At 35.1% G+C, this 24,172-nt stretch overlaps 1 protein-coding gene across 2 annotated transcripts in view; it reads right to left on the bottom strand.

Annotated features, from left to right (window-relative positions):
• Positions 1 to 1,919: 1,919 nt before the first annotated feature.
• The window catches only part of DARS1 (aspartyl-tRNA synthetase 1), a 67,413-nt gene continuing 45,160 nt past the window's right edge, over positions 1,920 to 24,172 (bottom strand). For both annotated transcript variants that reach the window (XM_030883054.3, XM_060302484.1), the window contains exons 10-16: positions 22,291 to 22,438; positions 9,315 to 9,461; positions 7,740 to 7,782; positions 6,279 to 6,359; positions 4,766 to 4,877; positions 4,506 to 4,577; positions 1,920 to 2,585 (exon numbers count right to left, since the gene is read on the bottom strand). In XM_030883054.3, the coding sequence (XP_030738914.1) occupies positions 2,494 to 2,585; positions 4,506 to 4,577; positions 4,766 to 4,877; positions 6,279 to 6,359; positions 7,740 to 7,782; positions 9,315 to 9,461; positions 22,291 to 22,438 (695 nt within the window). In that variant the 3' untranslated portion in view covers positions 1,920 to 2,493. The remainder of the gene's footprint in view (positions 2,586 to 4,505; positions 4,578 to 4,765; positions 4,878 to 6,278; positions 6,360 to 7,739; positions 7,783 to 9,314; positions 9,462 to 22,290; positions 22,439 to 24,172) is intronic.

Genomic DNA, 24,172 nt, shown 5'->3' with positions numbered 1-24,172 from the left:
CCACTGGACTGCCAGGGAATTTCCAATTAAAAAGTAATTTTGAAAGATATTAAAGAACATCACAATTAAAGAAAAAATAACAAAAAAGGAAGGAATATACCATGTTCACTCATTAGTAGACTGAATAGATGAAAATTCCAAGTCTTTTCAAATTATTTATAAATTCAAGGTAGCTCCATCAAAATCCCAGAATACACATATCAAATAAATCTGCAAAATACTAGACAATGTTTACAGAAACAAATATTTAGTTAAAATATAAAAACATGGAAAAGAGTTTTAAAAACCCACTGAATTGATATAGTAGTTACACTAGGTAGGAAGGAATAGGATCAGGGTGGGTAAATGGGAAACCTTAACTGTATCCACTACTTTTTCTCTAAAAAAGAAAATAAAATATCTGAAGCAAATATGACAATGTTAAGATTTGATAAAGCCTGGTGGCAAGTATAGGGGTGTCCTTTTTATCATGCTCTAATCTGGTTGACATGTTTGAAATGCTTTATAAAAAAAAATTACATACAAAGATTACATCATTCTAAGATGTTATAAACCATTTATTTTGAAAGAAGCTATAATTCTATGAACTTGAGAAGAATAGCTCTAGGGCTGTTATTATTATACTATTTTGGGGCTTGGGGATTATGCAATACAGAAAAAAATAGGTATAGTTCATTTTATTCTTGGTGTAGCTTAAATGTATTTAACACTTCTGGGGTGCCTACCAAACTCAAGATACTTTGGTAGGTTATGAAAGAAAGATATAAAAATTGAGTCTCTACTCTCAAAGAGCTCATAATCTAGATGGTGAAATAAATTAACTTTAAAAAATAATGGGCAGGGCTGCCCTGGTGGCACAGTGGTTGACAGTCTGCCTGCCAATGCAGGGGACATGGGTTCGAGCCCTGGTCTGGGAAGATCCCACATGCCGCAGAGCAACTAGGCCCATGAGCCACAATTACTGAGCCTGCACGTCTGGAGCCTGTGCTCTGCAACAAGAAAGGCCGTGATAGTGAGAGGCCCGCGCACTGCGATGAAGAGTGGCCCCCGTTTGCCGCAACTAGAGAAAGCCCTCGCACAGAAACGAAGACCCAACACAGCCATAAATAAATAAATAAATAAATAAATAAATTTAAAAAATAAAAAAAATAATGGGCAGATATTTATGATCCAAGGATAATGTTCTACCTTTCTGAACCTCTTACTTTTTTCTGTATTATTTTTCCTTTTCCTGTAGGAAATATCTGCATTACATTATTTTGTTCCTCACCATTATGTGTGGTTCACCATAAAATTAACATCAGCATCAACATATTTAAAACTCTAGAGGAAAAGTGTTTCTAACTGTAATTCTTAAACAGAAATTTCATTTTGGGAGGGAAGTGGGAGTGCATTTCAGTGACATTCACGAAATGCCAGTACCAGTTAAAAACAAAAACAGAAAATTCTGCAATATTTAAAAAAAAAAATTTTTTTTTTGCGGTATGCGGGCCTCTCACTGTTGTGGCCTCTCCCGTTGCGGAGCACAGGCTCCGGACGCGCAGGCTCAGCGGCCATGGCTCACGGGCCTAGCCGCTCCGCAGCATGTGGGATCTTCCCGGACCGGGGCATGAACCCGTGTCCCCTGCATTGGCAGGCGGACTATCAACCACTGTGCCACCAGGGAAGCCCCTCTGCAGTATTTTTTAATCTATGTGAAATAAACTATTAAAGCAACCCAAGCTTTCAGCTTTAAGAACTGTATCCTTACACCCATCTGAATTTACCTCTTGATTAATACATGTTATGCATATATCAGTTTTCATTTGCTTTTAATCATTTACATAAACGGGATGTCTATTTTTTTTCTTCTCCCAAATTATAAATGCCAAGAACCAGTTATAAAATCACATTGCCATGAAGTTACACAGAAACAACTATAATTAGCTTTAAAATTTTATTGAAATTCAGGTTTAGATTATTTAACAATGTATTATATTGTATATTTTCTAACCAGTATTCTCACCTGCTTTACATTTCTGAGCACAATTTTTAAGAATTGATATTTTCTGCCTAATTTTCCATGATATGCCAATTATACATTCATTAAAATCTCAGATACTCCCCTAAAATTCTTACCTCAACGTCAGAATTTAAAAAAATAAGACCAAATATTGAAAATGTAAGACATTAATATTGTAGCCACTGCAATATAGAAAAGAAAATTTACACAATATTAACTGTTTAAAATTGCTGTTAACATTTATTGTAGTAATGCAATATATGAACGTTTAACATAACAATATGAATTTTTCATTAAAATGTTCAACCATTTCCTACTGAAGCATGTCCGAAGTTATAAAAATCTTCTCTTTTAAAGTAACCTATACTGAATTAGTCCAAAAGTAATTGTGGCACTTTGGATAAGACATTTATTTTATTGCATATTTTAAGTACCTAAGGTACAGCCTGATTAATAGCAGGTACTGGAAAGAATAAAAAGCAACAGTTTCCTTAAGGAGTAAGTCGTTTGGGGTCACGTGGAAACATTGAGGTCTGACGAACATTGTGCAAGCCCAAAAACAGCATAGTCACTCGTTCCAACCCTGGAGAAAACAAAATAATCATTAATTCATTTTCTGAAAATCTCCCAGGGTCTTTACCTATTGAAAACTACCAAAATAATATCACTGATCAACAAAATGCTTTTCCTTGTTAGGAAGAAAAATGACTTCTATTATTTTGAGTTTAAAATGGAATATTTTGGGTCTGATTCAGAAACAGATGATGCTGTATGTGGGAAGGACTAAATGAGATATTCTTAAGTTGTATGGATTCTGTGAAATGTGAACTACAAAAATCTATGTAAATATCCAAAATTTATGATCTAAACAAACAAAAAATATTTTATAAGCCTATTATTATGTTTTCAAATGAGACCAGATTTTAATTATGTAGTCCAGGCCATCAGTGTAAGACGAAAGTCATAAACTTGTTCACGGAAATTTGATTTAACAGAAGTTACCAGAAATTTATTATAATTCAATACACATGAAACATGATGGTTCCTAGCATAAAAGACTCTATAATACATTATTGTACTAAATGTTTTGAATGTAGAAGAGGCTGATTTTGACATGTGACTTAAATACTATATTACTGACAAGAATTAAGAACAAGTATCACCTGGGAAACACAGCAAAGCTAGCAAATGAAACTTTTTGTGTGCAATATGATATATCTAGTTCACTGAATTGTAGCAGGCTAATACATCCCACAAAGAAGGCAAGGTCAAAGAATACTTTTATATATCAACAACTTTTAAGTTTAATACATTTGACATCTAAAAGTAATATAAATAAAAGAATTAATACTTATATTTCTATTCCTTACTCAAAAACATCTGCAGACGTAAATTTGAACCTTGTACTATAGTAACCTAACACTAATCAAAAAAAAAAAGAAATCACCATATCCCATCTTCCACTCAAATATTAATTAACAAAAATAGGTAGTATTTTGATAACCATTCAAGTGTCTTTCTTCACAAGCACGATGAAAATTTACATAGTCAGTTACAAAAGTCTGTAAAATATCATGCAAAATGCGCATCATTCAATATTCTAAGAGAAAATAGCCATAAATTTCCCATTGAAATTTAAACTATGTATATATTCAATGTAGCATTGTTTGTAATAACAAAAGGCTGGTAATACCCTACATTTCTATCAATAGGAAGCTGGTTAACAAGATTACCATGCACCCTTTCAATGGATTCTATGTAGTGATTAAAAATGAATGAAAAAGCTCAAGTATTGATAAGGAACAACTTACAAAATATAGTAAGTGAAAAATGCAAGGTATTGAACGGTTTATATAATATACTATAATTTGTATAAAAAATGTATTTTAAAAAGTACATGTAGCTTTGCATATTAAAGATTATCTTTGCAAAGGCAAAGAGGAAACTAGAAACAATAGTTTTCTGTAGGGAGGTGAATGTACACTCTTCTATATGCTTTGAATTTGAAATTTTTGTAAGTATATTACCTGTTTACCAAAAACCCCAAAACAAACAATAGAAAACTTAAGAGTTTTTGATACGGACATCCAAAAGTTAAGTTAAATATTTACTCATTTTCAATCACAGAGCAGCATCTTACATATACTCTAGAAGTGGTTCTAAAAGCCAATGAAATGTTACATTTCAACAAAAACATTTAGCAGCAATCTGAACTAACCTGAGGGAGAGCTTTAATCTGGGCTAACCTGAATGAACTCATGGGTACAGAAAGAAAAGAGGATACTCAAAATCAAATTTTCATTTAGTCGTAACTCACTTAAAAAATTCTTATAATTCAAATTTGTATTACACTTAGCACTTGTGAACTTATTTGTAAGCAATAACAATATACAGAATTTACTTTTTGGAGTCTAATGCTGAAGAAATTTCGTTAGAACTGAATGAACACTTTGACAAATGAAATCTGGGTTGGAAATACTGTCATAATACAAAGAAATATTACCAATGCCTCCACCAGCATGAGGAGGGGCTCCAAAGCGGAAGGAATCAATGTATGCCTTAATTTTCTCCAAATCTACAAAACAAACATAAAAAAAACCCCACATAATTTATCATCTTATTTAGCTTAAAAAAATTGCAAAAGCAATTACTGTACAATGAAGATTAAAACAAATGACTGTTTCTGAAAATTCTTTAAAGGGTTTTAAAATTTATTATTTTCAGAATATACATGGCCTTCCTCAATATATTTAAGTTGTTTACCAATTCCATGATGTAAGGCTCTCTCTGTTAGCAGCTGAGGATCATGTATTCTTTGAGCTCCTGACAGTATTTCTTCTCCTCTCATGAACATATCATAAGAGTTGGACAGTTTCTGCAGGAAAAACAAATAAAAAAATACCACTCAAGTGGCTATCACCCTATCACACATATGTGGAAAAACACCCTTTGTTGCATGAAGAGCAAGTCCATTTTTTCCTACAATTAATGATGGAACCTGCTCCAATAAACATGATTTGTTTCTCTAAAACAGGATTAAACTAGTGAGGGTTGAATAATAAGTTCTTCCTTGCCTCTATCAGATTTTATGTTCCCCTTCTCCCATACCTTCCAACAACAAATCAGAACATTATATCTTCTTTCAAGAAGTAGTGCTGATTCTTGTTTCACTTTATCATCTGAAATTTTTTAAGTGTGATATGATTTTGAGATCACTTTTGGAACTTCAAATTATCAACAGGTGTTAGTCTTTTTAACTTTTAAAACGCCATTATTTTAAGGAAAGTAAATTGAACATCAATTTACCATAGCTCAAACTATTCCTTATCAGGTTTTAACTTCTTTCCCCGTCTTTCAATAAACCAATGGTTCTCAAAGTGTGATTCCTGGACTGGTAGCTTCAGTATTACCTTATCAGAAATACCAATTATCAAGCCCCACCCCAGACCAACTAATCAGAAAGTCTGGTGATGGGGTCCATCAATCTGTGGTTTAAAAGCCCTCCAAGTGGTTCTGATGCCCACTAAAGTTGGGGAACCAGTGCAGAGGAAAAACAATGAAAAGCCACAAGACATTATTTAGATTAACTACCAGGATAGAATGTGAATTCTTAGTTCAAGGTCAATGATAAAATGATTTGGTAAAGTCTTCAAATCTATTAATAGTATTTGTTGTTTATATAGTGTTACTTCCTCATATATCTTTAAAAATGACATGAGGAACTTCCCTGGTGGCGCAGTGGTTAAGAATCCGCCTGTCAATGCAGGGGACACGGGTTCGAGCCCTGGTCCGGGAATATCCCACATGCCGCAGAGCAACTAAGCCTGTGTGCCACAACTACTGAGCACCTGCACCACAACTACTGAAGCCCACACGCCTAGAGCCTGTGTTCCGCAACAAGAGAAGCCACCACAATGAGAAGCCCACGCAGTGCCACAAAGAGTAACCCCTGCTCGCTGCAACTAGAGAAAAGCCTGCACACAGCAAAGAAGACCCAACACAGCCCCCCACAAAAATAATAATAATAAATTAAAAAAAGAAACACATGAAAATTATTTTTAATACAGGTTCTGTGGACTAATTTTCTAGAATATTCAAATTTCACAGTATCATTTTGATCTGACTGACAGAAACTAGTAGCAATACATATAAAAACGTGTCCATCAAAACTGCAAGTTACTAATGAAAACCATTATTCCCATTGTACAACTTGACACAGTGACAATAAAGTTTTCCCTCTTCCCCCAAACAGGTTATTTAAAATCAAATTACTTACAGGATTTCTTGGGTCAGGCATGGTATAGAAAGGTCTTACAGCCAATGGATATTTATCAAGAATATAAAAATCTGTATCATACTATAAAAAGAATAAATATGATTAAAACAGATTTTTAAGAAGTTTAATTAAAGTAAAAAGGCAACCATTTCAATTAACTGTCTTTTTTATACATGTTTTGTTCTTCAAAATTACTGTAATTACACTCTATATACAGTAACTATTCTGCTTCTTTCAAGTAACACCTGTATCCTACAGTATTTTGCCATGTTATAAATTCTTCCAATATACTTAATTTTTAGGAGTTGTTGACTATTCGATCATAGTTCAAATATGCATTTTTCGTTTTCTTTTTTTGGACTTGTAATATCTTTACAATTTCTCCTCCATTGAAAATTATGCTGTGATAAACTTCTTTGATTTTCATTTTTTTGCATTGTAATTCTAGCTCATTTAGTTTTTCAGATGCATTTTATAACTATTTTTGTTAAATTATCCCAAATCTCATTGGGTTTTACAAAAACTACATTAAATCTATAAATTATTTTGGGAAAAACTGACGTCTTTTACTATATTCATCTTAAAAAAACCTTGATTATTCCCCCCAGTAATTTAAATTTTCACTTAGATATTTAATATTTTAGATACTAATTTGGTAGTTTTCTTAGATGAAAACTACAATTGAAATAGATAACATTAACATGAAATTATGATACTTTTGTTAGAAAGAATATGTGACCTACATTTAGTTAAAAAGAAACCAGTCACGTTTCAACTGTTTTGATGTTAAACATTTTTCCTAAAACTGGAGCATAGAGAGAATGTCAACAGAGCTGACAAATTAGAAATGGCCCTACTGAAACATCATTTTAAAGGTATAAACTCAGTACTATGCAGTTTCACAAACAGGCTAGTTCCCCAGTCAGTTGAACAGTTTTGAGTGCAACCAGCAGGAGGAGCTCAAGGACTGTTTTTATTCAATTACACAATTTTCTTAATTTCTTTAAAGATCACACTAAGTTTAGTTTTTCTCTTCTTTGGAATTTTAGAAAATGAGATAGGAAAGTAGCTTTCATGTAAGAGGCATAAAGGAAATTCATTCACCCTCTACTCCCATGAATTAGCAAGGGTAGTGAGGGAAGACCATTTCTAAATAATTTAAAATCATCTTGAGGTCCTCTCTAACTAATCTGACAATCAGACCTAGACATCACTTTAGAGGTACCTCAGTACAACTTATACAAAAATCAAATACTGACCTAATCATACCATTTGGGCAAAGCCTGTCTGAGTACTTTTTATTTTCCTAAGAATTAAAAAAAATATATTATCCCCCTTGGTTTTTATTTATTCTGGAATATTACCATTCTAGGAAGATTAGCCCCCCTTACAACTGTTCTCTAGTTCCAGGGTATGTTTCAAATTTATAAAAAGAAATCCAGCATGTACAAGAGTCCTTACCTTTTCCTTTACCAAACGACCCAACAGTTTTTCATTTGGTGTACTGAAAAAGAAACAGGAAATCAGATGTTTGAAGATCAAACAGCAACTTAAAAGAGTTTTAAGTTAATAAGGAACCTCTTCTATTTGAAGTTCTCAAAGGATAAAAAATTTAGCCAAAATACATAGTTGTCTATTCTGCTCCTTTTTAAAAAGGCAACTACTACTGGAAACCAGTTATGAGTGCACCTGGTACAGTTAGTAGGTGCTGCTCAATAATATTTAAATAAATAGAATTTAGCAATTCACTGATTCACAAATAGCATGGATGAAGTAGTTTCCTACAATTACAGATAATGAAAGTTTACCATACCAACATAGGCTTCTCTTGCCATTAAATGGTTCTACTCCAAAATGGTCTCTCCTTTTTTACTCTTTATCAAAGATTTACAAAACAAAAATCAGTATTTCCAAGTAAAATGTTAACAGTGTATATATATAAACCAATTACATTTCTATAGCCAGGACTTTGCTACTTTAAGTTCTATCCTATTTAAGAAAAATTTCCAAAATACTTACAAAAATATTATCCAACTTAAAGTAATTATAGGATTTATGGTTTTCCTTAAAATGTCATCTAGCAATGTACAGGATGATTAAAACAATATATATACATATGTGTACACACAAACACATATATATTTGTTAAACAAATAAAGGTAAATGAAGGGTTTTGGGTGAAATATGTTTTTTAAAAAACCCTAAAAAAAAAACCTTCCCTTCCTATATTGATATGAATTATTGTGTTGGCTTAAATATTTTAACTTAAGAACCCTTGAATAAAACATAAGTAGACAGAAATCTCTAATCTTTATTAAACTATATAATTAATTTCAAAATTATAAATTGTTTGATCTAAATTTAGATAATATAATACAGTTATATCAAAGATCAGTGACTTGTATAACTTTTAGAGATCTTTAAAAGTTTCATACCCTAATCCTGTATGGGGACAGATTTAGGCTGTTGTCTATACCCTCTAACACCACTGATTTAAAAAGAGAGTTCACATATTAGATGATAAAATCACAGGCAAAGGGCCCTATATTTTCTTTAAAGCATTACAAATATGAAGCAGGGGGAAAAATGCACAAAAATGGTGTTTATAAACAAAAATACTGAAGCTTAGGCAAACCACATTAAACATAACATTTTTTTTTTTTGGCTGTACGCGGGCCTCTCACTGTTGTGGCCTCTCCCATTGCGGAGCACAGGCTGCGGACGCGCAGGCTCAGTGGCCATGGCTCACGGGCCCAGCTGCTCCGCGGCATGTGGGATCTTCCCGGACCGGGGCATGAACCCGTGTCCCCTGCATCGGCAGGTGGACTCTCAACCACTGCGCCACCAGGGAAGCCCTAAACATAACATTTTATTTCAGATCACACATTGAACAAAACAAGCATGATACTATATACCAAAATTAATAAAACTGAAGTTTATCAACTGGGTGAAAAAACCATCATTCATCAATATATTTATTCTTTTGTATCTTAAATCTAATTACTAAAGTTTTAAAAATCACAAAGACAAACAAACCTTAGATCATCTTCATCTCCCATTTCAATTCCAGCTTCCCTAAGCATAGCTAATGCTTCACAATACTCCAGTCTTAAAGTTGGCTCCAAAAATTTGAATGGCTCACATGGGAACTGTTTATTCACCGTCTGAATTTCAGTTTGAAACCTATTTGTACAATGATTAAGAGTTAATAAAAATGTGTGAAATAAATGTTTTCCCCACATGAGGTCACTGTGGCAATACATAAATGTAAAAAAATTTTTTAACCAATACTGGTGAAATAAGGAACATACAGCTTTTTTTCTTCCACACACTCAATACACATTTTTTTCTTAAACAAAGAAGCAACATTTTTAACATTTCATTGGAGTTATTATATGTGCAGTGATAAGGAAAGGACAACTTGAACAGGTTCTGGGGTAGAAACATGCCCTTTCCAGCTGAACCTGCTCATTGCCACAGATCTCCTAGCTGTCCCGGGAGCCTGTAGTCAAGCGGGCAGGTGACATGGACCCAAGAGCCTATATACTATTAGTTCCACGGTTCCACTGATAACAATTTTGAATTCAGAGACAACTCAAAAGGAAATGCTTTTAGAGCAAAGCTCTTTCATGTAAAATCAGCCTCAGTATAGAAATTGCCTCAGGGACTTTTAGGCTCTTCAGTAGTAGAAACAGCAGCTAAGAAAAAATATCTGATAGGTATTGAATATCTGTTCATGTCACATAAAATCATGCTTTGAAACAGTGTATGTACCAGAAAAAAACTGTTATCAAGAAATTAAGTTAAATAAGGAAATTTAAATACTTAAAAAATATTTAGCACCAATTCTCAATCTCATTTGTCATCACAGTGGCATTAAAGGATAAAAAACTTTTATAATTCATATCAGCTCACATTGTTAGAAACAAAAAATACCCATTTTATGAGGCATTAAAAAATCTGACTTTTTAATATTTTAATAACACTTGTTATCATCAAGGAAGACCAAATTAATGAACACTTATCTTCCCCCATTCCCACTATACCATAAGTTTGTTTAGGAGAGTGCCTATTTCTTTCTCATTTTAATAATCACTATAGTATGTTTATTGTCTACCTTCTAAACAAGAGGCACAAGACAAATGTTCACTGCACTAAACTGCTGCTGTGGAAGATGCTAAGATTGAAAAGGTATATTTTTACTAAAGTATTTATGGATGAAATGATAGCTGAGGTTTGCTTCAAAATAAGAGGGCAGGGGGGAAATGGGTAAAACAAAATTGGCCATGGACTGACAATGGTTGAATTGGGTGATGAGTATATGGGGTTTCATTAGGCTAGTCTATCTACTTTTGTAAGAGATCTAGAATTTTCCATGATTAACAGAATTGAAAAAAGTATGTTTACATTCTATGAAAACAGTAGAAATAAAAACACTACTACTTCCTGATTAGTCTTAAAGTTTTAATGGAAGTAATAAACTTTAGCCATTGATTTATTCAAATCTTGATATAAGTAGGGTTAAGATGACCCCAATAATTAATTTTTAAATTGCTTTGTTTTGGATATTAACCCCTATTCATGTTAATCAATGGTAATACAAAAATATGAATATCAATATTTTAACACATTATTGACTGGAGATGTATTAATACGTCTTTTGTTACCCATATGTCATTGACCAGAGACGTATCAATATGTTTTTAGAGAGTGATACAATTAACATCACTGTGCGAAGTTGTTAGAGCTTAAAATTGATCAAGGACAGCTTATGATTGTCATTATCATTCACATTTTGCTCCATTAGGTTTTTGTTCCAACCTTGTGTATGTTATAAATGCAAGTTTATTACCATAAAATTTTCAAAAATGATACATCACAAAATTTTGAGTGAAGAAGAATTTTTCAGTGAATTTTATGCAGATACTTTTTCTGACTATCCGAGCGACATATATACTAGTGTCTCAGAAGACGACAGTTCTTCAGAATGTAGTTCTGATTTAGATGACGTGAACATCAGACCAACAAAAAGACAAAAAACCTTAGTGATTGATCCTAATAAGGAAAGTGAAAATGAAACTCAAGGTGCTAGAGAATGCTCCTTTGCTTCTACAGAAGAGTGGATTGAAGACAACATTTCACAAAAATTATAACATTTTACAGATGTGTTAGATGTAACTATTAATGTAACAACACACAAAGTGTTAGTGAAATAACAGAATTAATTTTTGGTAACAACTTTTTCAAGCTGGTTGCTTCTCAAACAAACTTGTATCGTACACAGAATGAAAAATCATATAAAAAGTATGATAAGGCTTTAAAATGGACAGATGTAACCAATAGTGACATGATGAAGTTTCTTGGATTAATAATTTTGATGGGACAAATAAGAAAGTCACACTGGAAAGAATATTGGTTGACTGATCCCTTACTTGAAACACCTATCTTTCCAAAGATTATGACAAGAAGAAGGTTCGAACAAATAATGACATTTCTTCACTTTAACAATAACTCAGAAACTCTACTTCCTGCAGACAGAATTTCAAAAGTTAAAACTTTTTTGGATTATTTTCTACCAAAATTTCAATTGATCTATATACCCAAACAAGAGCTATCACTTGAGGAGGCAATGATAAAGTGGATAGGACGACTCAGATTCAAAACCTATAATCACGGAAAACTTACAAAATATGGAACTTTGGTCAGGATGGTTAGCAAAAGTGAAACTGGATATATATGCAACCTTGGATTTACATGGGTGAAGGAAAGAAACTGCAAGAAACTATTATTGGTCCTACAATCACCTTGGTTCATGGCACCATGTTTACCAAGACAATTATTAAAACAGTGTGTCCACATCTGAAATATTGTTGAAAAATAAAACCAGAGTTTGTGGGATTATAAGAGAGAATCGTGGTCTACCACACCAATTAAAGGAGAAATCTAAAAATCTACAGGGGGAGAAATGACATTCTTACGGACGGGAGAAGTGATTCTTCTTACGGAAAGACAAGAGGCTAGTCTACACAGTGACAACTATTCATGATGCCTACACAGCATCTACAGGAAAGGAAGACAGGAGGACTGGCCATTAGATAACTAAGCCCACCTGAATATTAGAGTATAATAAATATATTAAAGGAGTTGATCAATCTGGTCAGTATCTGGCAAACTTCAATATCCTCTGGAAAACTCAAAAATGGTATAAGAAAGTGGGTTTCTATTTGAGTAATTGTGGTTTATTCAATGCATTTAAAATTAACTGTAGCATTAATGCACAGAATAAAATGACTTACAAGCAATTTTCGTTAGCAGTAGCTAGAGAATGGGTAAGTGACCATTCTGGTGAATATAGTGGTAGTCCTGTACCTGGTCTTTCTGTGGCATTTCTAAAAGAGCGCCCCACAAAGATCCACCTTGTTGACTATCAGGTAAAAGCACATATTCTAAAGGAAATAATACGCACAGGACTAAAAATAAAAATGCCGCCAGAAAGTGTAGAGACTGCTCTTCCAGGGGAAAGTGCAGTGAAACACAGTATATTTGTAATACATGTTCTGTTCCCCTGCACAGAGTTGACTGCTATACTGCCTATCACACTCTAATGAAATATTAGAATGCTTTAGTAAGACATGTACAAAGTTTCAAATAAATACATTAAGTGCAGGGCTTCCCTGGTGGTAGAGTGGTTAAGAATGTGCCTGCCAATGCAGGGGACACGGGTTTGAACCCTGGTCCGGGAAGATCCCACACGCTGTGGAGCAACTAAGCCCGTGTGCCACAACTACTGAGCCTGCAAGCCACAGCTACTGAAGCCCGCACGCCTAGAGCCTATGTTCCGCAACAAGAGAAGCCACTGCAGTGAGAAGCCTGTGCACCACAACGAGGAGTAGCCCCCACTTGCTGCAACTAGAGGAAGCCCGCGTGCAGCAACAAAGACCCAACTCAGCCAAAAATAAACAAATAAATAAATAAATTTATTAAAAAAAATACATTAAGTGCAAAAAAAGTTGATATTTACTCAAACATGGGTGTTTCAATATTCACTTACATAACAAATCGCTGGCCACAGGCGTTCGTTTCTGCAAAAATCCCCGAGTCAATGATGTGTTAAAATACATTTGTATATTCTTCTGTGAGAGATAAGTACTAATGATAAACAGGAGAGGGATAGGACAAAAGCCAGATAACCCAGTTTACAACTGACATAGAAACTTAAAATTCCTAAATGCTATATAGAAGACAGAAAGAAGACTTTTATTTCCAAGTTGCCATGTTAAGTCTACTGAGAAAGCCCAGTGATAATGGTGTCTGAATCTCTAATTTGTAAGTAGAGAGTTGATTTTAATCCCAAGGGCCCAATTCATGCTTGGTCTGTTGTTACAAAAACCAAAGTGGAAATTTCATATTCCAATATTAAGTAGCAAAGATGTCAATACTTAAATTAATGAGTTTCACAAACCTCCTTGAATTATAAATGTAAAAAGAAAATGAGAAAAGCTCTATTCCTTCATTATAGTTTCGAAAGATATTTTGTTTTATAGGGAAACATCTGTCGTTCTGTTGACTATCTGAATGAAAAGTTGCTTAAAATAAACTCTATTGAAATGTTTCAGAGAACAAAGGTTAAAAGAAAAGGCTGGGAGGACTGGCCAAGATCGTAGAGTAGGAAGACCTTGAATTCACCTCCTCCCATGGGCACACCAAAATAACTATTTACAGAGCGACTATTGATGAGAACAACCAGAAGACTAGCAGAAGAGATCTTCTACAACCAAAGATATAAAGAAGGAACCACAAAGAGATGGGTAGGAAGGGCAGAGATGTGGCATAGTCCACAACCATACCCCCAACGTAGGCAACCAACAAATAGGAGGATAATCACAACTGCAGAAATTCCCCCCAAGGAGTGAGAGGTCTGAGTCCTATATCGGGTTCCCCAGGCTGTGGATCCTGCACCAGGAAGACAAGCCCGCTAGAATGTCTGGCTTTGAAGGCCAGTGGGGCTTGCATTTGGGAGAACTGAAGCCCCCACGGGAAACAGAAAATCCACTTAAAGGGTGCATGTAAAATCTCACATGCTCTGAGACCTGGGGCAGAAGTGGTAATCTGAAAGGAGACAGGGTCAGACCCACTTGCTGATCTTGGAGAGCCTCCTAAACAAGCAGAAGGCAACTGGGACTCACCCTGGGGACACAGATGTTAGCAGCAGCCTTTTTTGGGAGCTCATTCTATCGTGAGGACACTGGTGCTGGCAAGCGCCATTTTGGAATCCTCCCTCTAGCCTGTTAGCACATGGGCCAGGCCCGGCCACCAGCCAGTCAGCACTAGTCCTGGGAAGCCCCAGGCCAAGCAGCCAACCACACAAGGATAAAGCCTCATCTACCAGCAGGCCAGTAGTAGCTGTAGACCCCTTTCCTCCCAAGCCCCCAGCCACCCTAGGATCTGGCCCTGCCCACAAGAGGGCCCAGGGTTGGGCCCTGCCAAATAGTGGGCCAGCACCAGTCCTGGGACCTGTGCTGCCCACCAGTAACCAGCAGGCTCTGCACTAGGTAGCGCTTGGCAACCAACTGGGCTGGGGGCCAGCCAAGCCTACCAGCATGCCCACAGAAGTCAGCCCTGCCATAACAGAAGGGCCTACACAGCTCATACCGCAGGCACCCCCTAGAGCGTATCGCTCTGGTGAACAGAGGTGAGTGTGTTGCTGGGCCCTATACGATGTCTCCTACATAGGGCCACTTCTCCAAGATCAGGAAGCATAATCGACCTACCTAATACATAGAAATAAAAACAGAGAATCAGGCAAAATAAGGTGACACTGGAGTATTTTCAAAACAAAGGAACAAGATAAAACCCCAGAAGAAGAGCTAAGTGAAGTGGAGATAAGCAATTTACCCAATAAAGAGTTCAAGGTAGGGAATTCCCTGGTGGTGGTCCAATGGTTAGGACTTGGTGCTTTGACTGCGGGGGCCTGGGTTCAATCCCTGGTTGGGGAGCTAAGATCTCATAAGCCATGCAGCGTGACAAAAAAAAAAAAAAAATCAAGGTAATGGTCATAAAGATGCTCAATTCACTTGAGAGAAGAATGGATAAACACAATGAGAAGTTTAACAGAGTTATTAAATATAAAGAAGAACCAAACAGAGATGAAGAATATAGTAACAAATAAATACACTAGAAGGAACCAACAGTAGATTAGTTGATACAGAGCAACAATTCAGTGAACTGGAAGACAAAGTAGTCTAAACCACTCAAGTTGAACAGAAAAAAAGAAAGAATTTAAAAAAATGAGGACAGTTTAAGTGACCTCTGGGACAACATCAAGCAGACTAACATTCACATTATAGGGGTCCCAGAAGGAGAAAAAAGTGGCAGAGAATGCATTTGAAGACAATAGCAGAAAACTTCCGTAACCTTGGAAAGGAAACAGATATCCAGGTCCACGAAGTACAGAGGGTCCCAAATAAGATCAACCCAAAGAGGTCCACACCAAGTCACAGTGTAATTAGGCAAAAATTAAAGATAGAGAATATTAAAAGCATCAAGGGAAAAGTAACTAGATACATACAAAGGAACTCCTATAAAACTGTCAGCTGACTTTTCAGCAGAAACTTTGTAGGCCAGAAGGGAATGGAACCATATATTTAAAGTAACTGAAGTTAATAAACCTACAATCAAGAATACTGTATCTGGCAAGGGAGGCTATCATTCAAATTTAAAGGAAAGATAAAATGTTTTACAGACAAGCAAAAGCTAAGAGTTCAGCACCACGAAACTGGCTTTGTAAGAAATGTTAAAGGGACTTCTCAAATGGGGAAAGAAAGGCCACAACTAGGGAATTCTCTGGCGGTCCAGTGGTTAAGACTCCACACTTCCACTGTGGGGGCCCGGGTTCAATCCCTGGTCAGGGAAGTAAGGTACTGCAAGCTGCGCAGAGCAGCCAAAAACAAACAATCAAAAGGCCACAACTAGAAATAGGAAAATTACAAAGAAAAATTCTCATTGGTAAAGGCAAATATATGGTAGAGGTAGTAGATCAACCACATATAAGGCTAGCAGGAAGGTTAAAAGACAAAAGTAGTAAAATCATCTATATCCACAATAAGTAGTTAAGAAATACACAAAATAAAAAGACATAAAATATGTCAAAAACATTAAATGTGGGTGAGGAGAGTAAAAACACAGGGTTGTTGAAATGCATTTGAACTTGAGAGATCATCAACTTAAAATAATAATGTATGTACATAGGTTGCTATATATAAATCTGATGGTAACCATAAGCCAAAAATCTATAACAGATACACACACACAAAAGAGAAAGGAATTCATATTAACACTAAAGATAGTCATCAAATCACAGGGAAGAAGAAAGCAAAAAGAAGAAAGAACAAAATAGAAATACAAAAACAACCCGAAAGCAAGTCACAAAAAGGCAGTAAGAACATACCTATCAATAATTACTTTGAATGTAAATGGACTAATGCTCCAATCAAAAGACACAGAGTGGCTGAATGGATAAAAAAACAAGACCCACAAATATGCTGCTTCCAAGACTCACTTCACATCTAAAGATACACTCAGACTGAAAGTGAGGGGATGGAAAAAAGTATTCCATGCAAATGGAAATGAGAAGGACATTACATAATGATAAAGGGATCAATCCAACAAGAAGATCTAACAATTATAAATATATATGCATCCAACATAGGAGCACCTAAATACATAAAGCAAGTATTAACAAACATAAGGGAGAAATTGACAATAATACAAAACAGTAGGGGACTTTAACACCCCACTTACATCACTAGACAGATCACCCAGACAGAAAATCAGTAAGGAAACACTGGCTTTAAAATGACACATTAGACCAAATGGACTTGATAACAGATGTATATATATATAGAACATTCCATCCAAAAGTAGCAGAATGCACATTATTTTCAAGTACACATGGAACATTCTCCAGGATAGATCACATGGTAGGCCACAAAACAAGTCTCAGAAAATTTAAGATTAAATTCCTATCAAGCATTTTTTCCGACCACATGCAATGAGACTAGAAATCAACTACAAGAAAAAAACCTGCAAAACCCACTAATACATAGAGGCTAAACAATATGGTTCTCAACAACCAATGGGTTACAGAAGATATGAAAGAGGAAATAAAAAAATACCTGGAGACAAATGAAAATGAAAACACATCAATCCAAAATCTACAGAATGCAGCCAAAGTAGTTCTAAGAGGGAAGTTTATAGCGATACAAGCCTACCTCAGGAAATAAGAAAAATCTCAAACAAGCTAAACTTACACATGAAGAAATTAGAAACAAGCAAAACCCAAGGTTACTATATGGGAAAAAGTAATAATGATCAGAGTGAAAAATAAATGAATTAGAGACTTAAAAAAAAAAGGAAAGATCAATGAAATTAAGAGACGGTTCTTTGAAAAGATAAAATTGATAAAACTTTAGCCAGACTCATCAAGAAAAAAAAAGAACCCAAATCAATATCATCAGAAATGAAAAAGAAGTTACAATCGACACCACAGAAATACAAAGGATCGTAAGAGATTACTACGAATAGCTATATGCCAATAAAATGAACAACCTAGAAGAAATGGACAAACTCCTAGAGATCCTATAAAATCTCCTATAAAATCTCCCAAGACTGAATCAGGAAGAAACAGAAAACATGAATGGACCAACTGACTATGATGATATTGAATCAGTAATAAAAAAAACTCCCAACAAACAAAAGTCCAAGACCAGATGGCTTCACAGGTGAAGTCTATCAAACATTTAAAGAAGAATTAACACATATATTTCTCAACCTATTCAAAAAAAATTCCAGAGGAAGAAACACTTCCGAACTCATTATATAAGACAAGCATCACACTGACACCAAAACCAGACAAAAAAAGAAAATCATACGCCCATATCCCTGATAAACATAGATGCAAAAATCCTTAAAAACTAGCAAACTGAAGCCAACAATACATGGAAAGGATCATACATCACGATCAAGTGGGATTTATCCCAGGAATGCAAAGATGGTTCAACATCCACAAATCAATCAATGTGATACACCACACCAACAAATTGAGGAATAAAAATCATATTATCATCTCAACAGACACAGAAAACCTTCTGACAAAATTCAATATCCATTTATGATAAAAACTCTCAACAAAGTGTGTACAGAGGGAACATACCTCAACATAAGGCCATAATGACAAGCCCAAAGCTAATATCATATTCAATGGTGAAAAGCTAAAAGTATTTTCTCCAAGATCAGGAACAAGATAAAGGTGCCCACTCTCGCCACTTTAATTCAACACAGAATTGGAAGTCCTAGCCACAGCAATCAGACAAGAAAAAGGTATAAAAGGAATCCAAATTGGAAAGACAGAAGTAAAACTGTCACCGGTTCAGATGACATGATACTATACATAGAAAATCCTAAAGATGCCTCCAGAAAACTATTAGAACTCACCAATGAATTCAGTAAAGTTGCAGGGTACAAAATTAATATACAGAAATCTGTTGTGTTTCTATACAATAATATTTAACTATCAGAAAGAGGAATTAAGAAAACAATCCCATTTACAATTGCATTACAAAGATTAAAATATCTAGGAATAAATCTAACCAAGGAGGTAAAAGACCTGTACTCAGAACACTATAAGACGCTGATGAGAGAAAGTGAAGATGATACAAACAAACGGAAATATATAGCATGTTCATGGATTGGAGGAATTAATATTGTTAAAATGACCATACTACTCTAGGCAATCTACAGATTCAATGCAATCCCTAGCAAAATAAAAGTGGCATTTTTTCCACAGAACTAGAACAAATAACTCTAAAAGTTGCATGGAAACAGAAAAGACCTGAACAGCCAAAACAACCTTGAATGAAGAACAAAGCTGGAGGTATCATGCTTCCTGACTCAAACTATACTACAAAGCTACCATCATCAAAACAGTATGGTACTGGTACAAAGACAGACACACAGACCAATGGAAGACAACAGAGAGCTCAGAAATTAACCCACACTTATATGGTCAATTAATCTACAACAAAGGAGGCAAGCATATACAACGGGGAAAAGACAGCCTCTTCAATAAATTGTGGTGGGAAAACTGGATACCTACTTGTCAAAGAATTAAACTGGACTTTCTCACACCATATACAAAAATAAACTCAAAATGCATTGAAGACCTAAATGTAAGACCTGAAGCCATAAAAGTCCTAGAAGAAAACATAGGCAGTACGTTCAATGACATTGGCCTTAGCAATATTTTTTTGGATCTGTCTCCTCAGGCAAGGGAAACAAAAGCAAAAATAAACAAATGGGACTACATTAAACTAAAAAGCTTTTGCACAGTGAAGGAAACTATTAACAAAATGGAAATGCTGCCCACTGAATGGGAGAAGATATTTGCAAATGATATATCTGATAAGGGGTTGAATCCAAAATATACAAATTACTCATACAACTCAACATCAAAAAACCAAAAAACCCAATTTAAACATGGGCAGAGTATCTGCCCATGGGAGCAGATATTTGCAAATGATATATCTGATAAAGGGTTGATATCCAAAATATACAAATTACTCATACAACTCAACATCAAAAAACCAAAAAACCCAATTTAAACATGGGCAGAGTATCTGAGTAGACATTTTTCCAAAGAAGACACACAGATGGGCAACAGACACATGGAAAGATGCTCAATGTTGCTAATCATCAGGGAAATACAAATCGAAACCGCAACGAGATATCACCTCACACCTGTCAGAATGACTGTTATCAAAAAGACAACAAATAATAAGTTTTGGTGAGAATGTCGAGGAAAGGGAACCCTTGTGTACTGTTGGTAGGAATGTAAATTGATACAGCCATTATAGAGAACAGTATAGAGGTCACTCAAAAAATCAGAAATAGGTACGATCCAGCATTTCCAATTCTGGATATTTTTCTGAAGAAATAAAAACACCAATTCAAAAATATATATACACCCCTATGTTTACTCCAGCACTATGATTACAATAGCCAAGATATGGAAGCAACCTAAGTGTCCACTGACAGATGAATAAAGAAGATGTAGTGTATATATACACAGTGGGATATTACTTAGCCATAAAAGGAATGAAATCTTGTCATCTGTGACAACATGGATGAATCTAGAGGGTATTATGCTAAACGAAGTAAGTCAGACAAAGACAAATACCATATGATTTCATTTATAAGGGGAATCTAAAAAACAAAAGAAATTAAGAAACATAACAAAACAGAAACAGACACCACAGAGAACTAGCAGACCACAGTGGAAGAAGGGGGTTAGGGGGATGACTGGAATAGGTAAGAGGGATTAAGAAGAATAAATTTCCAGTTCCAAAAAAAAAGTCATGGGGATAAAATCTACAGCATGAGGAATATAGTCAATTATATTGTAAAAGCTTTGTATGGTGACAGATAGTAACTAGACATATCATGGTGATCATTTTGTAATGTACAGAAATACGGAATCACTGTGTTGTGCACTGGAACTAACACAGTGATGTAGGTCAATTACACCTCAATTTTTAAAAATGCATCAAAATGTTAATGATGGTTATCTCTGGGGGGTGGGATTATGGGTGACTGTTAATCTTTACTTTATGCCTTTATTTCTAGCTGTCTGCAATAAATATGTATTGCTTGTATTAATAAAATCAGGAAGAAAACAATAAATGTCATTAGGGAAAAAAAAAGGCTGTCTACAATTAACTATTCATCAAAGGTACAACGCAATGAATAGAATGCCTGGAAAATACTGGTGCTATGCTACAGTATTTTTATAAGATCAATGATTAATTTCTATGTTCTTGAAATTACTCATTAGACTTGCAATGGCATAAAAAAGTTTCAAAATATTTTTGAACTCTTTAAGTATTAATGAAGCATATCCAAATACATCAACTAATAGTTAAATCAATGGTCTTCAAATAGAAATTTCAAATACAGTCCTTTGTCAGCTATCAAAGTGCTAGATAAATCTGTTATATCCAACTTAATACTGGCAGTACTGTCACAAGTATGGCAAAAAGAAAAAAAAAAAAGAAAAGACTCTCTTGATCCCAGTTAACTTGCTTTCCATCTTCTTTTCTTATTTTCTCTATTGTAAACATTATCACAAGTGAACAACTTTCAATGTCCTTTTGAGCGAGAAACTATTCTGCCAGTTTAGAGGGTGTACCTGAAGTGAACATTTTACACAATTCAATTTTCTGAACACCCAGAACATGCCTAATAATTTTCTATAAATGTGTCAATTCACCAGGCCCAAATAAGCTGAAAGTCCCTTCAGTATACTAGTTTCTAATCTCTACTGAGCACTCATTGTAAATATTAATTGATCTAAGAATTAACATTCCTGACACAGGCTTAATTTACACAGATTCAGTAAAGATCAGAAACTGAAACACTAAAGGGACTCTTGACCTCTGAGTTAAGTAGTAATATTATCGTCATTTAAAACAGCAGAGGAAACTGAGGCACAGAGTTAACTTGCACAATGCCCACAAAGATAACAGCAGAGTTGGGATTTGATCCCACAACCTGGATCTAGCTGAATCCAAGCTCTGAAACCCACACTACCTCCCAAATAATAAACTGCTATAAAAGTAACATATGCTCTATTTCTGAGAAATTCAGGATGTCAATATAGAGGAAAAAACAAATATAGTTAGGCAATTCACGATCTGGTAAACTTCTCCACGAAGATTAGGTTAACTAGCTGTAGTCCCAATTGGCTAGGATTCAGAAGTTACTATTTCGAGTGTGGATTTTTCCACTAATTAACTGATCAACCAACTGGCAAGTCTTTTTTTTCCTGTTCCCAATAAAAACTTAGTTTACATATTTCAGAATTGCTTTATTTTGAAGAACTTAAAGCTAATTTCTTCAAAATTTGAAGAAAATTTTGAAATTTATACCCATCTAAGGTTATAAAATATATATTTTTTACCTTTCTTGAAGTCCTTTGAATATTTGTACTAAAGTGTCAGCAATTTCTTCCACAACTTCATGGTAATGGTAATTAAAAGCCATTTCAATATCCAAGCCAACAAATTCAGTTAGATGTCTGTGGGTATTAGAGTCTTCAGCTCTGAATACTGTAACATTAATAAAAGAAATGCATAGTACATGTTGTTTAAAATTTTGGAGAAATTGGGATTCAAATATCAAATCCTATTTACTAGTACTCCAATGGCACTATTTTCATTATCATTATAGGGTTGGAAAAATCTTTGATAAGACATCTGTTTCAGTATTCTCATGGACGGCAAGATCATTACAAATTCCTACAGTCACGTAAAAGCTGTAACAAATGTAAATTAATAAATGAGGCTAGTGAAAATCCCAAGGGAATGCAAGGTCCTGAAGTGCCTTCTCAATAATTAAAATAGATTCAATATAGTGAGTTCTCAATTTTATTAAAACTGGACTCAAGCTAAATGAAATCTGTGCAAATGAAGTAACATTATACACACTCTAGCCATTACCTCAGTCCAGTTCTTATTATCCTCACTGCACTTTCCTCCTTTCCAGTCTTCCTGACTCTAGCTCTGCTCCATTTTTCATACCACTGCAAGACTGATATTCCTATAACACATCCTTCCTCAGTAACTTAACAAATGGTTCCCAAATGACTACTGTAATAAGACATAAAATGACAAAATGTCTAAAACCTTTATGCTTTCATAATTTAGTCCTACCCTGTATTTCCCATTTCTTAATATTAACTAGTCTTATTTTTATCTTCTCCCATGCACTTTACTCATCCTGCTTCCTCTGACTAGAATGTCATCTCCATTGTCTATATCTCCCACTCAGTCCTTAGAACCTACTTCAGTATGAATTCTCTTTTATGGTGACTCTAGCAAATTCCATCTTCTCCCTTTTTTTACACTATCTACACTATATAATTAACGCCAATCTGCTGATTGTACAGCACAATCTGATTTTTTGCTGTGAAAATCACTTGATTACTCCCTGTGAGTGCTCTATGTATGCATGTCTCATTCTGTCTTGGAAGCAGGGACAATGTTTATTCCCTTGTCACTCAAAGCATGGTCTGTCTGCAAATCAGCAGCATCAGCAGTACCTGGAAGCTTGTGAGAAATGCAGAATCTCAAGCCTCACCACAGACCTACTGGTCAGAATCTGCATTTTAACAAGATCCCCAGGTGATTCATGTGCACATTAACATTTGAGAAGTGCTGGTTGATTCTTCTCTTATGTACATGGAACCTAGAGCAAGGCTGTAAATGCAGCAGGTGTTCAACATATAATTGTTTAATGAATTCAGAAAATTAAGAAACTTAATGATCTCAGTTTCTCTATTAGCAGGTATTTAATTTTTATTAAGCTATCAAAAAACTTACATATATAAAGTAATTTGGTAAGTTTTAAAGAATGAGGTAAAGCTAGTTTTTGCTTATAATTAGCTTCATAAAAGAGTTTGCCGGACTTCCCTGGTGGCACAGTGGTTAAGAATCTGCCTGCCAATACAGGGGACACGAGTTCAAGCCCTAGTCTGGGAAAGTCCCACATGCCGCGGAGCAACTAAGCCCATGTGCCACAACTACTGAGCCTGCGTTCTAGAGCCCGCGAGCCACAACTACTGAAGCCCACACACCTACAGCCTGTGCTCTACAACAAAAGAAGCCACCGCAATGAGAAGCCCACGCACTTCAATGAAGAGTAGCCCCCCTTTGCCGCAACTAGAGAAAGCCCTCACGTAGCAACAAAGACCCAATGCAGCCAATAAATAAATTAATTAATTAAAAAAAAGAATCTGCCACATGATTATGTGTCCATGTTTGACTTGTAACAACTATATCTTA

This window comes from Globicephala melas, chromosome 7 (genome assembly GCF_963455315.2).
Source record: "Globicephala melas chromosome 7, mGloMel1.2, whole genome shotgun sequence".
In the NCBI taxonomy this organism is placed as follows: Eukaryota; Metazoa; Chordata; class Mammalia; order Artiodactyla; family Delphinidae; genus Globicephala; species Globicephala melas.
The sequence above is the reverse complement of the archived record's forward strand: the minus strand, read 5'-3'. Positions and strand labels throughout refer to the sequence as shown.